The following is a 14,473-nucleotide window of genomic DNA, read 5'->3' on the forward strand; positions in this document are numbered from 1 at the left end:
TAGGTGTCTCTTGAAGAAGAAGGTGAACAAAGTCACCCTAGGCTAAGAACTCTCGTTTGTGTGTGCAAAGAAGTTGTCAAGAGATTTGAAGTCGACAGGAATTGAAGTTTGTATGTTGAAGTCAACAAGAAAAGAGAAACCCATGTGCAAGAACTCAAAGTGCAGAGAGAGGTTGAGAGAGCTTGGCTAAGAATCCTTTCAAACTTGTTGACTTTCACCTAACAGTCTAGCAACCTTCATGGATATATTAGAAAAAAGATAGGTACAAGCCTTTACGGGTTTATTAGAAAATTATAATTAGGAGATAGGTACAAGCTAAGGGCTAAAGAAGGCTCCTTATGCAATAGATATAATTTTTTTGAAAGAGAATTCAACGGATCATCCTTTAAAAAAAAAAAAGTGACCGAGGCCTAGGGTCCTAATGGCTCTGTTACCACTTGTTGGAGTCATGGTGGGTAAAAGTTAGACGCACTCATAATAGAGAAAGTGTGGACACAAATGGGAAATAAATATGAAAAAGAAATAGACTCACATTGGAATAGAAAAGCTTATAGAATGTACAAGAGATGGCCTCTTATACAAGCACGTACGAAGGTGCTTACATTACTCGGTGCATCATAGCATGCATTGTTGAGCTTTAGGGATGGTTCACGCATTGAGCAATGGATTACCAACAAGCTCCATACAAATAACATCTCCACTTTTTCAAAGCATACATTGTAGCATAACCAACTCCAATACAAATCATTTCCATAAACATATTGGGGTTAACAAAATCACACTAATAGTAGTGGTGGCCAACCTCATGCAATATGCTTTTGTAATTCATGTTGCCTAAAATGACGAAACAACACTGAATGGGCATGTCTCTTAAACTGGCAAGTCAATACCAAATGGGTGTGTTGCCTAAACTGACGAATCTGCATTGATGTTGTGTTTTCTAAATTGACTAGTAATAGCGGTGGCCAATCTCATGCAATATGATTGTGTAATTAGTGTTGTCTAATCTAACGAAACAGCATTAAATGGACATGTTGCTTAAATTGGAGATTCAACATCAAATGAGTGTGTTTCCTAAATCGACAAATTTGCATTGATATTGTGTTGTTTAAATTGACAAATATACACTAGTAATGCTTAAACTAATAAATTTTTAATGTTAGTTGGAGTTGCTTAAATCGATGAATTGATACCAAGATACAAATGTGCACTATCTAACAAGCAAATTTGTACATGTGACCAATGGACTAGGCAAGGCATAAGGTACAACACAATTCCTACTAAATAGACTTTACAATTTAAAGACTCACAATTTTATTGTACTTTTTTTGAAAATTTCTACATTGCCTACATATACAAACTGGTGTAAAATGTGACCAATGAACTAAGCAAGGCATTAGGTACAAAACATTTTAAACTTTAAAATTTAAAGACTTACAATTGCGGTCCATTTCTTGAAATTACCCTGATTATATATGTAGCTTTACCTTTACATTCTTAAAAGATATAGCAAAAGGGGGGGGGGGGGGGGGGGGGGGGGGGGACAACATGCCAATCGATATGATACATCAAGTCCTTTTGAAAGCATCATCACTAGCATTCTTAAACCTACGTGAGGTCTATTTTCTTGAAAACTAGCTATGAAGCTTCCACAAAGTACCTTTTCTTACAGAAAAAAAAAAATTAATGAAACCTCATGCATGAACTTAGAGTCATTAGTCAAAACATCAATATCAACTTATTTGAACATCAGTACAACTTTGCAAAATGATCACTACAAGCTTTGAATATATCAAAATTTCGACCTCATATAGTAATTCTTTAAAACAATAGTAAAGTATGATATCATCATCAATGTTAAGCTTATAGTATGAATACAAGAGAGTTTAAGATTCAGGCCAAGATGCAAATATCGTTATATGAAGCAATGACCACCTATGTAAAAACTCGCATCTATTAGATCTCAAGAACAAAACCATAAACATATGTGAGCACTTTTTCATTTATCTTTTTAGACTTGTATAATTTTTACAAAATAATTTATCTTTGGTAATATATGCACTAACATTTATACCAATCTATATGAATCATAACGTCAAATTAAGACATGTACATAAGTTTAAATAATAGTAATAATAAAATCATTTGGGATGTCTTTCTCATACATATGAGACCATGAACTAAAATTATAAAAAAATTGTTAAGAAAAGACTTGCAAACTAACACCATTGGGAATGTAGCTACTTGCATCACCAAGATCATATCCATGTGCATTTGACATCCACCACTAGAACCTGAGAGATATTCCGATAATAGAGACTACTTTCTAACTGTCAAACTGCTCTTTTCTGTGTCTCTCAAGTTTCATGGGAGAGAGCTAGTTGTTACCTTTGTAGGCTCCTTTCTCCTTCGCCTTAGTGTTATTTTTGTTTTGGTTCTTGCCCTTAGAATCCAAGGTGGACTTTTCTCCCTTATAAAAAAACTTGAGTATTTTTCTTAGAAGGAGGAAAGATCCTTGAAGCAACCACAATTAATGTATGATTTTTGATATGGTCTTTGGCCTATGTGCATTAACACATGCTTGCATATGTTCAAGGAGACACCATGATAGAAAATGTACACTCTTTTCCTTCGTGCCTCTCCTTGGGGCTAGCCCACCAATGCTAATTGGTTCAATAAGCTATGGAATTGTCAGTGGTCACAAGAATCTTGGAATGTGGTTGCTTGTTTGATTTGGGCTAAAGAATTACCTTTTTATGCAAATGTGTTTGTGTGAAGATGCTTTGCAGGTGCTCTTTTGTTTGGTCAGACGTTGTTCCTCAAAAATATTACTTATGGTATCTGGGACAGATGTAAGTTAGGAATAGAGACACTTCCACATTTTTCTTCTTCTTTTATTGCGAGTTAGTTTCTTTTTAGAAACAAATATTACGATAGTCTTTCGCTCATTTTTGTGGCAAAAAATGGAAATTTATGGTGCTTTCCGTTGACATTTGGAGTAGTCATTCTTAGTTGCTCGAAGCTTTTCGGACTTTAGATTTGTTTCGTGGGATGCCATTTGGAAACACAAATATGCTCTTGTTTTTTACAGTCACTCTCTTTTCAGCAGTGCAATGTTACATGGATGAAATTTTGGAAGATGTAGACGAGTGTGGAAATGTATGCTTGTGTGGATTGACGAATTCTCCATCCGAAGTCTTTGATTGATCTTTACTCAATAGTTTCATTGAAAAGAATAAGGATGTAATCACATGTAGCATAGGTATCTGTTCTAATAAGCCCAACTGAGCCGTTCATAATTTAATGCATGTAATTGAGGTGTACGAGTGGTTATGCGAGTGCATTATCGCTCGAATCGTTGCTAATTGTGGAAGGGAGATAACACTTGCGATCACAATAGGGACCCACTTCGAGCAAGCTCTACAGTTTGCAAATAGAGGGGTGCCCATGATGCTATTGAATGACCCTATTTATGTGAGCCACATAGCTTTTGCAACACATGTGGATTTTGGCTTTGCTCTCTCTATTTAATGCTCAAGCCGGTTATGATTGCAACTATGCTGAAATGGTTGCAAAATGGTGGGCATTGTTGTACTATCAAGTTAACTTCTACACGCCTTATATACAAAGCATTGAAATCTTCATTTAATGGCATCTTAAAAGAAGCCTTTGAAGAGGAGAGTTAGGAGTACATTTGAATGTTTATTATTAATATTGTTGGACATGCTTTTTATGTGAACAATTTTAATTCTTCTTTTGTTTAGTTTGTCAATGGGTTTTTTAATCTTTCAGTGCTTTGGATGACTTTATTTCTTTCTCATATTATTCTTTTAGAATGCCAATGTGAACATTCACCTTGACTTTAATTTTTCAAATGGTCCCTTAAGTAGTAGTTTAGAGCCTTAAATATTTTTGACTTCTTTTCTACTATTTTAATATGGAGCTTGGGAAAATGATGAGACTTGTATCGTAAGGATGAGTCCACTTTTTGGAGTATATAAGGAGTCCTTAGTAAAGCGTTTAATTTTTGGTGCAATTGTAGACCATTGAATAAAGCTTACATATTAGTGCCACATTGCAAAAAACTTTCTTTTATCATTTTTCTTTTAGGTCTTTGTGAGGGGTGTTGACATTTTTGTACCTCTCTCTTTAAAGAAGGCCATTGAATATTTGTTTAATCATTATTTTTTATGCTTTTGAATATATTGTAATCTAAATAAATAATTGCTAAACTTGTTTTCAAAAAGTGCAATACTCTATTTAAAAAATAAATAAATTAAATGTCAGTGTCACTTTCTCACTTTTTCCTCTCACAAAAAACCCTCTTATTATTGAATTCCTCTGAATAACATTATATGTAGGCCATAGCGAACTTTCACCTTGATTTCCTTGTGAGGACTATTTGTCGACTATATTGACTATTTATCGCCTTCGGTGAGGACCCGACGTGTCCTATTTGGCACCGCTAGTTTTTGTGTTATCATTTTATGATGCCAATGTGACTTTGAGACCCTTCACCAGGGACCTTGATCGACAATGCCGATGGAGCGCCGAGACTCGGGAGTATCTTCATTGGGGACCATTGATTCCACGTGGCAAATAATGTTGAGAGTCGAGACCTAAAGCTACTTGACCACCCATGGGGTGTCCCCTCTTTAAGTGCCATGGGGTCCCAACCATGGGATCAATGGTCCCAAGTGAAAGATTGATATGGACCATCGATCTACTGAAACTAAACTCGGGATCCTTAGTTTAGTTTTTATCGCCTACGGGGGGCCCTAATCTCGGCATGCCTTGCCTTCCCCAGTCGGGATTTAAACCCTCACCACTAGCTTGAGAGTCCGGAGCCTTAACCATCATGCCCGTGTGCGCTTTTTTGAAATAGATGTGTTTTTCCATAAACTTAAAGTTAAAACAATAGATCTCGACATAAAAACTAAACTCGGGATGCCGAATTTAGTTTTGACGCATCAACGATTGTGATCTACGAGCGCCCTTGATTTTGCACAAGAGCCATTGATCCCATAGTTGGGACCCCGTGGCACTTAAAGCTGAGGTGGGGTGTTCTAAGGACTATTTGATACCCCCTCGTCGGGTGGGATCAACGGTCCAAGATCTTCGAACGATCTTGATCGTCCTTTTATTCTTAGGAATAAAATGATTTCAATCGGTTGAGCTCCCACGACTTGAACCCACCACTTACCACGCCAGATTCCAATGCTCTTCCACTAAGCTATCACCTGCTACTTGAAATGAAGGTGAGAACGTTCGGTCATATAACAAAAATGAAGGAGTGAAGAACACATGGTGTTCACTCGTAGATCACTTTGGGATGCTTTAGGTCACACTTTGAAATAAGTGGGTTCACAAGGTGATCACATCTTGATTGGGATTCACACGGGAATCACTTGACGATCACTTGATGTTCACATCAAGTCTAGGTGGAGTTCACTTTAATTGTGATCACATAGCGATCACTTGGAGATTATTCCAATTTTTGCCATCAGACAGTGCAAAACTGATCCCCTCCGCCCCCAATCAGTAGGGACCGTAGATCTCACCTGACAGAGGGGGTGTCAATTAATCACGAGGGTGGGATGTCCATCAGTTGGCTGAGTTTCATCCTTCGAGGAAAAAATAATAAATGCCGGAGGGCGTGGGTTGCATGTCACTGCGCTAACTTAGAGCACGAAAGCAACACGGAAGCCGTGTTCTGATCTGTGAGAGAGAAAGAGAGAGAGACGGCCGGGGGGGGGATGATGTTCTCTACGTTTTCTGCGCATTCTCTGCTCTTGTCGCTAGTTGCCATCTCTTGCTTGCTGATTTTACCATTCCATTCCAAGCGTCTGCATGTGAGAGACAGCAACAGCACCACGGCATACGAGATCCTGGAAGAGAATGGGTTTCCTGCAGGCCTGCTTCCCTCAACGGTGTCGAGCTACGAACTCGACGAGGACGACGGCGCTTTCACGCTCTATCTCGAATCTGCCTGCACTGTCAACATACCCAATTTGTACCCCATCAAGTACAAGTCCACCATCGCCGGATCCATCACCTCTGGTAAAATCTCTAGCCTCAGCGGTATCACCGTCAAGGTCTTCTTCATCTGGTGGAGCATCTCCTCCATTACTGTGAGTGATGAAAACCTAGTCTTCAAGGTTGGTCCCGCCTCTGCCTCTTATGCCATCACCAATTTTGATGAGAACCCTGTCTGTGCCGAGAGCAATCCCTTTCATCAGTCCTCTTGATCAGCCGCCCTCCTCTGCCATTTGTTATGAACGACTTCATATACATTGTTGCTTAGCGGGACAGCATTGATTGTTCCTTGTCCTCAGCAAGAGGATGATTATTGGATTCATTTGTAACTTAGTGTCCATGGAGACCTCACTGATGTAGAGACAAAAGCATGATTGCTGCTTTGTGGATGTACAATGCTTTGGGACAGGATTTCCCAATGCATACCGTCCCTTGGTATACCATCAGATATGACATGGGGCATTTATGCATCACATGCAGGCGTATGGACAAGAATCCATGTCTTTCTGTTTCTCTTCTGGTTCTTTTACATCTGTTTACCTGGCATTAACATCGTTATGCCTCTTTTAATTGCTTTTGAATTTTGTTTGGGGTGTGCTGTTTGAATTTTACATCTGTTTACCTGGCATTAACATTAAGTGATGGTCGGTCAAGGAGCAGAGAGAAGATGATATACCCTCGCGATTCTTTCGAAGTGTCTAACCTTCAGCATGGGTTATTTGGTTCTCATTTTGTGTTCAGCTTCAACACTGTATGTTCATACTAGTACTACAACAAGGTCTTGTATTCATAGTAACAAGCAAGGCTCTAAGGAGAAATGTCTGCAGGTATTCGGAGATGGGCTAATTGCTCTGTTTTTGACAAAGTGACCATGTAAATACTAAATGTGCTCGTCTTGCACTTCTGTCCCCTCTATGTAGATTTTATGGTTGTAGCTTGTGCTTGATTATGTAGAATTTTGAGTAATCTTTACCATAATTACTTGTTAATTAATGTGTGTTTCAGTAACATGTAAGTATCGTACTAACTATTTATCTATTCTGTAAATTTTTTTTTATGTGCGGTATCAATGAGCTGATTTGAAAGACTATCTTTTTCGCCAAGTTTTGAGCATTTTGAAAAATATTTATGCATGTGCATGTGGATCGGATTCACACAAGCCTGAAGGGTGATTTTTTCTTTGAAATTTTCCAAGCATTTTTTAAACATTATGTCGAGCAATTTTCACATATTCTATTTAGGCACATTTGTGGGTCATTAACTAATTCATCTGACAACAGTAGTAAATTATGGGCAAAATCCAATAGGTTAAAGAACGGTGGCTGAATAGCAAATCAAGGGGCAAAATAGGTGAAATTAATTTCTTTTTTGAAAGAAGAAATGTATCTGTCCCTTGGTAGTAAAGCAAATAATGAGCACTCAAGGAAGGTATAGCTATGGATGTTTACAAATGGCCGAAGAAATAACTTGATCTAGGGATCAATAAGACCAGCGAGCAACCTTCAAACTAGTAGTAAGATCAAAGAACATTTATCATTTTCCTACTCAATTTGAGGGGTTGGAAATGACCTTGGAGGGGTAATAGTGCACCCTCTTTCACTTTAAAGTGTACATAATCGTAACTCTATGGTAAGGGACTTTGCCACTACCTTTCTCAATATTTTACAGTCAAGCTTTGATTTACCATTCGAAATGAAAGAAAGGTGAGATAGGAAGGTTGTGCAAAGAAAATGTTGCAATACATAGAAAATGTAGAGTGCTTCAGCAAGATAGATTGGTGTCCCCCATCTCGGAGGTTTACCAAGCAAGATGACCCATCATTCCTCTAAATTGAGCTCTACATTTGTACTTTTTTGTTCATAGTCAATGAGTACAGACTTTCATGGCATCCATAATGCCTTGTTGTGTTTCTACCATTCTTTGATCTGGTCTAGTATCCGGATGTATCTCGATCTGTGGGTTTGTTGTAGACCAGGTATAAAGTTGGATAGAATTTGGGTAGTTCATCCTCTTTCTTTTGTAGTGTATACATAAGGATTGGGGGTTTGACATAGATTCAATATAGACTAGTACTATCTAATTCTCTCGTTGCATCATTTTTTTGAGAAATTTGATTAAATGGAATAAAATACTCAAAGCTTGCTCTTATACTTTGGTGGTCATTCTGGTAAGCCGCCTCCACAAGTGTGCATCTACTCGGTGGTCTAGATTCTTCTAATAGTTTGTAACTTTAGGAGCACCCCTTTGACCTCATTCCTAATGTCCTACATGCATTTGTAGGCTGGTTTATTGCTCAGTAACACTTCCAATTGAATTCTCAAACTTTTTACATTTGTCGTTATAAGCTTCTATGTTTGAGGATTCATTGTAGTGTCATCTTGTGTGAGTATATACTCAGGTATTGGAGTGCTTGGACTACAATGGGATATGGAGACAATTGACATACTTGATGATCATGGTAGTTCATAGCCTTCCAGTGCTATGCCATCCTCTTGGTAACAACAAACAGTGGAAGCTAAGGATGGCATAGCATTGGAAGGCTATGAACTACCATGATCATCTTGAGGTGAAACTGCTTCAAGTGTTTGGAGATGAGCTATGAACTACCTATTCTCTTTCAAATTCCTCTTCAATTAGAATTTCTTTGAGTTTGAGAACATTTTTATAATTGTTTGCATTGATTCTCTACTGTTTTAACTATTGTTGGAGATGAGCCATATCAAAGCTTTGAATGGTGGCTTGAGCCTCCATTGTTTGCTCCATAACATTGACGATGGTGTTCCACCTAGTTTGAATTGCTTGTCATACATAGTGTAAGTGAAAGACTTACTCCAAGAGACACCCCCACAAGCTGAAGCTTATATGAGAAAGCATGGATTCTAATCAAGGAGTTTAATATGGGTTACATTGGGTAATTACATATGGCTCATAAGATGAATCTAATGCAAGAGAGTAGGTCTCACCACCAAACCTTGGGTTGGGAACAATGTTTAAACCCATAACAGTACATCCTCATAATGACAATGTTGATGTCCCTTTCTTCTTCTTCATCTTCTACATGTAATTTGCTTAGGAATCTCTATGCCTTTTTGGTTTTTAGTATCAATCTCTTAGAAGAAACACATATTGTGCATGTTTCTTCTTGTTGCAATGAGGATACACCTTAATATGGAAGCAATCTTGTGATTTATAGTCGCTTTTATCATGATGTGACCAACCTTTACCTTTTACAACCGTTGCATTATTTTGAAACCTTGTGTAAGTGTAAGTGCCAATTCTTTTCTCTTTCTCTAGAATTGAATTGATTACACCTTCCAGTGCAAAGATGGGATCTTTCTCCTTGAGCACGGTTACTATGTTATCAAAGCTACTCGGTAGGGCTTTAAGAAGGATGACTATTTTATCCTCGACTGAAACTTGTACCTTGGCATAAACAAGTTTTGGTTGAGATGCTCTTAAATTTGTTGACAAGGATAGCAAAATCATCTTGCATAGTGAGACCATAAAGTTGAATTTTGAGGCTCTTCATGGAGTGCTTACCTCAAGCACCAAACAGATGTTCTAGAATGTCATGATGATGATTCCAAGTGCTTGCTCATCTTTGGCTTGTTGTTGAATATTCAAGGTTTGTGTCGAGACTTCCCCCAAACAAGATTACGGTTTTACAATGCTTTAAATATTATTTTTCATGAGTACTCCCTTCACTTTTGTTTGCTAGGTGTGAAACCCAATGTCATTGAACTTGGCAACTTTTTTGGTGGACATTGTATGTAGGGCGGTCTTGCCAAATGATTTTGGTAGTGTCTGAAGTCTTTCACAACTTTGGAGTGTGAAATGGCGGAGCTTACTAGCTCAAATAGGGCATACAAATTGGGGTTTTTGGCTACAACCAAGGAGACAAATTAATAACAATGCAACCTTGAGGCTTTGAATGTACTTTACCCTTGATACCAAGTTTTAAAAAGCCTTTGAACATGGTTATTCAAATGCTTGATGGGTTTGATGATCGACTTTTGTATGCTTGATGATCTGCTGCTATCGATGAGAACATGGCTTTGTGTCTAATGTGACCAATGGGAGGCAATGGGGCCTTTTTAAATGAGATTAGGTTGAAAAGGGTCAGGTCGGGAAGGTTTTTGAGAAAGCCAGGGCAGATGGGTGGGCAATGGGCATCAAGTGGTCGGGAGGCAAATCAGATGGAGATAGGGGGTGAAAGCATTGATGGCCGATCGCAACTGCTGGCTAGTCAAGTCCAATCAGGGGACTCGAAATTTGAACGAGCTTGATTTTTAAGGACTTTGAAGTCCGATGGTTTCTCCCTTTTGTGACCGAGGGTGAACTAATTGTAGAGGTTGGTTGGCTTCTTTTCTCCCCTTTAAGAGGTGGCTTCCACTCCTTGTTGTGAAAACACACACACACACACACATGGTTAATGTGGTATTTGGTGGCCCTAATCTTCTCCAAATTAGGTGATTGAGGAATCAAATGAAAGTCATAAATAGAGAGATTTGTGTACACATTTTGATACAAAAAATAGGGTTTTTGAATTTTGCAAAGAATCAAGTCAAGATTGCACAAAACTAGTGGAAAAGATGGTCATGTAAGTGTTAATTAGCCAAAATTGGACTAATCAGAGGTTGATTCCATAAATTAGTGAGTGCAAAAAAGTGGAATTGAAATGCATGCCAATGGAGCATGACCCAAATTTTTTGTTATATTTCTTACTGCCGGTCCTATGTGATGAGTAATTTTCTGACCAAAAATCATTCCAAGGATGATGGATTGGAATCCATCATTGCCATTCTTTTTTTTGGAGTTCAAAACCTCAAGATTCCCTTGTAGTTTGGTTCGATAGATTTGAATTTGAGGATTTTACCATATTTTTTATTTTGGTGTGGTTTCACAACTCTTTTTGCACTCTAATTGAGGAAAATTACACTTTTTATTTTGGTGTGGTTTCACAACTCTTTTTGCACTCTAATTGAGGAAAATTATACTTTGTAAGTGTTGTGTATTCAAGATCCGTCATTTTTGCAAGTTTGTTGTCAAACTTGTGAGAGTTGCTCTACTGGATATGTGGACACTGTTCCCCTCATTTTGTGTGATTTGGTTTCAAATTTTCTTGTTTTCCATCACTTTTTGTCAATTTCAAAGTTTATAATTTTTAAAACCCGATTTTCTATGACTTTTGTAGCTAAATTGGATGGTGTTTGGGCCTATTGACTCTACTTCTATGAAATTGAAATGGAAATGGCCTATGAACTTTGAGAATAGAAGAATTAAGAGAACTAAAGTGAGCATTGTTTTGAGTTTACTTTGAGAACATAGAGGGTGAACTTAATTGATGGTAGCAACATAAACATAGTACTTAATTAACTTGGCATGAACAATACTTTTGTAGAAGAGAGTATTAGAGAACATGACAATAGTTGAGGAATGGATTTACTTGGAGCCGGTCCCCCCTCCAAAAGACGTTTGTATTATAGATTCTCCTATCAAGAGAGAATTGGTACAATACAATCTTTGTGTTCCTTGTGACCTAGGTGATGCAATGAAGATGGAAAGCTTCATGCATCACGAACATAACATAAACTTTGCAAAAAGCGTTAACTATCCCAAGCCTCAGTCCCAAGGCCTCAAACACCTTCGAAGGTGGAGAGAGCTAGCAAGGAATGAGGGTGTGGAAGAGGAAGAAGAATCATTCATAGGAGAAAGAAATAGTTCCTCACTATCATCACTCTTCTTGCTTAGCATAGCAAAATAGCAGAGTAATGAAGATGAAGAAGATGGCAAGCTTAAGCATCGAAGCATGGCTCTTGGTTGGATTTGCATTCCATAGCCAAGAGTGTTGGTGTAGGCTCTTAACTTCTCAATAAGCTTGGAGAAGGAGTGCAGTTCCCACAATGAGAGAGAGTGTGTGTGTGAGTGTGTGGGAGAGTATACCCCCTCTGATGCTTGGTTCACCCCCCCCCTCTCTCTCTCTCTCTCTCTCTCTCTCTCTCTCTCTCTCTCTCTCTCTCTCTCTCTCTCTCTCTCAATAGGAGTCGTATCGTAGATTCTGTACGGTTTCTTTAGCAAACTCTCCGTACTTGTGCACATGCTCATTACATATCTTACGCTTGCGTAGGATTTGATACTTGCAGAGCGTGCACGAGCATGCAATCTTTTCCTCCATGTTAGTTGATGATGTTGCCATCTACAATGATTATGAATGTTGTTTTAATATATATACTCCTCACAATGTAAACTACCTCGCATTCTCTAGTCTTGCCCAATCTCCATACACCTCGGTCCAGAGGTGTACAGAGATCAGGACCACCGGGTCAAAATCTCGTCTGTATTGATCAATCCTATATGGGTAGACACATACGTGCACTCCCAGGTGTACATGGCAATGCATGTAGCGGGAAAAACCCCTTTGCCTCTTTTAGTTCCATAGTTTCTTCTATAGGGAGAGAGATAGAGAGATAGAGAGAGTTTCTGTCCTTTTCACACATGCAATTGGTCAGCCAACCTAACTCTTTCTCTCTCTCTTTCTCTATCTACTATCTATCTCTCTTTCTCTCTATCTTTGTAGCTATCTCTAGTTAATTCTCTCTCTCTCTCTCTCTCTCTCTCTCTCTCTCTCTCTCTCTCTCTCTCTCTCTATATATATATATATATATATATATCACTCTCTATCTCTTTATCTCTCTCTCTCTCTCTCTCTCTCTCTCTCTCTCTCTCTCTCTCTACGTACCCTATCTCTCATTCTTTCTCTCTCGATCTCGCTCTCGCTATCTCCCTTTCTCTCTCTCTCTCTTGATCTCACTCTCGCAATCTCTCTTTCTCTCTCTCTCTCTCTCTCTCTCTCTCTCTCTCTATATATATATATATATATATATATATATATATATATATATATATATATATATATATATATATATATATATATATATATATATCACTCTCTCTCTCTCTCTCTCTCTACTTTGAGACACACCAGGCCCCTGGGCAATCCATGCCTCACACCAGTGGATATAGGTGGGAGACAGCCTACAGACAAGAGACACGCTCAGAGCACAGAGGGCGGGGATCGGGAGGAGTGGCAATGTTATTTAGAGAGGATCTGCAGCCACTGATACATATAGCCCGCAGGGACGAGCAGGCTAGGTACATGTGGGTGAGACTGAAAGCAGAGACAGGCAGATACCTCTATCTAGCTATTTGTTACTTTCCCCCGAGTACATCAGTGTATGCACCACCTAAAGGACAGTCCCCTTTCTCTATTTTGGATGATGACATATGGGAGTCCTCTAGGGACGGTGACATTATCATCCTCGGGGAATTCAATGCTAGGACTGCCCATCACCAGGCACTGTTTTATGATACTTCACAGGAGATGCTAAGAAAGATAGATGTGGCAGAGACGGGCCTTTCCAGACTATCACACGATATGGAATATATTGAGTATGGGCGACACCTGATAGACATGGGCACTGCACATGGATTGCCATCTTGAACGGCCTACAGAGATTTCCTGCTGCGAGAGGCTTTACATGCTTCCCACACAGACATGGAGCCAGCACGGTGGACTATGTCATGGCACAACCGAATCTCATCTCTAGTATCGAGGATCTCACAGTTGGGCCAGACTGGTCGGAGTGGCAGTGGATCATGCTCTGGTGTATATGACCATCTCCTTCCATTTCAGCGCAGCACACAGGCCACGAGTAGCAGTCCCTACTCGCTACACATTCACAAGGGAGACGGACTCTGTATACATGGATGGAATCTAGAGACGCGTATGCACTGAGGACCCGCGGCGACCTCTGGAGGAGCTAACTACTATACTGACACAGACATTACATGAGGAAGCAGCTAAAGCATACCCACACACCTAGCCTGAGTAGAGCCGTCGATTCGGGAGCATGCCTCAGAAAAGCTGGTACGATGAGGAGTGCCCTCAGACTAGAGCCCGACTTCAGAGGGAGGTGCTGTTGGGGGATGTCACTCACAGACAGTCACAGATGGACTTCCGACGCCTGGTGCGGCGGAAGAAGAGGGCTTTTTTGGCTAGACTCGAGCAGGATCTATATCAGCTATTCTTGAGTCAAGACTCGCGTGAGGCGTGGTGGCTCTTTCATGAGCAGTCCCCCCCCCCCCCCCCCCCCCCCCCCTGCTATTTCCTCCACAAAGACCTGGGGTCAGTACGCATCATCTTTGTACACAGTACTTGGACAGCTGCCCCTCCCCAACCCCCCCGACCTATGCCCACATACATGTGTCTTTTTCACTGCTAAGATGGTGAAGAAATCCATTGACAGGATGAAGACTGGGAGAGCATATGATCATGAGGGCCTAGTAGCTGAGCATTTCATGCATGCCAAAGACCTACTAGCAGAGCTTCTAGCAGTTATGTTTAACCGTGCCATGTGTGAGGGCCTGTCGGACACTT

General features: G+C 39.7%; 1 protein-coding gene across 1 annotated transcript; it reads left to right on the top strand.

Annotated features, from left to right (window-relative positions):
• Positions 1 to 5,717: 5,717 nt before the first annotated feature.
• Positions 5,718 to 6,620, top strand: LOC147463075 (uncharacterized protein At5g01610-like; the record flags this gene model as incomplete). The annotated part of the gene is made up of 1 exon (XM_086495385.1): positions 5,718 to 6,620. A coding segment is annotated over one exon (531 nt), but the record flags the coding sequence as incomplete, so codon positions are not given.
• Between the last annotated feature and the right edge of the window lie 7,853 nt (positions 6,621 to 14,473).

This window comes from Adiantum capillus-veneris, chromosome 2 (genome assembly GCF_014529385.1).
Source record: "Adiantum capillus-veneris isolate H3 chromosome 2, ASM1452938v2, whole genome shotgun sequence".
Lineage (NCBI taxonomy): Eukaryota > Viridiplantae > Streptophyta > Polypodiopsida > Polypodiales > Pteridaceae > Adiantum > Adiantum capillus-veneris.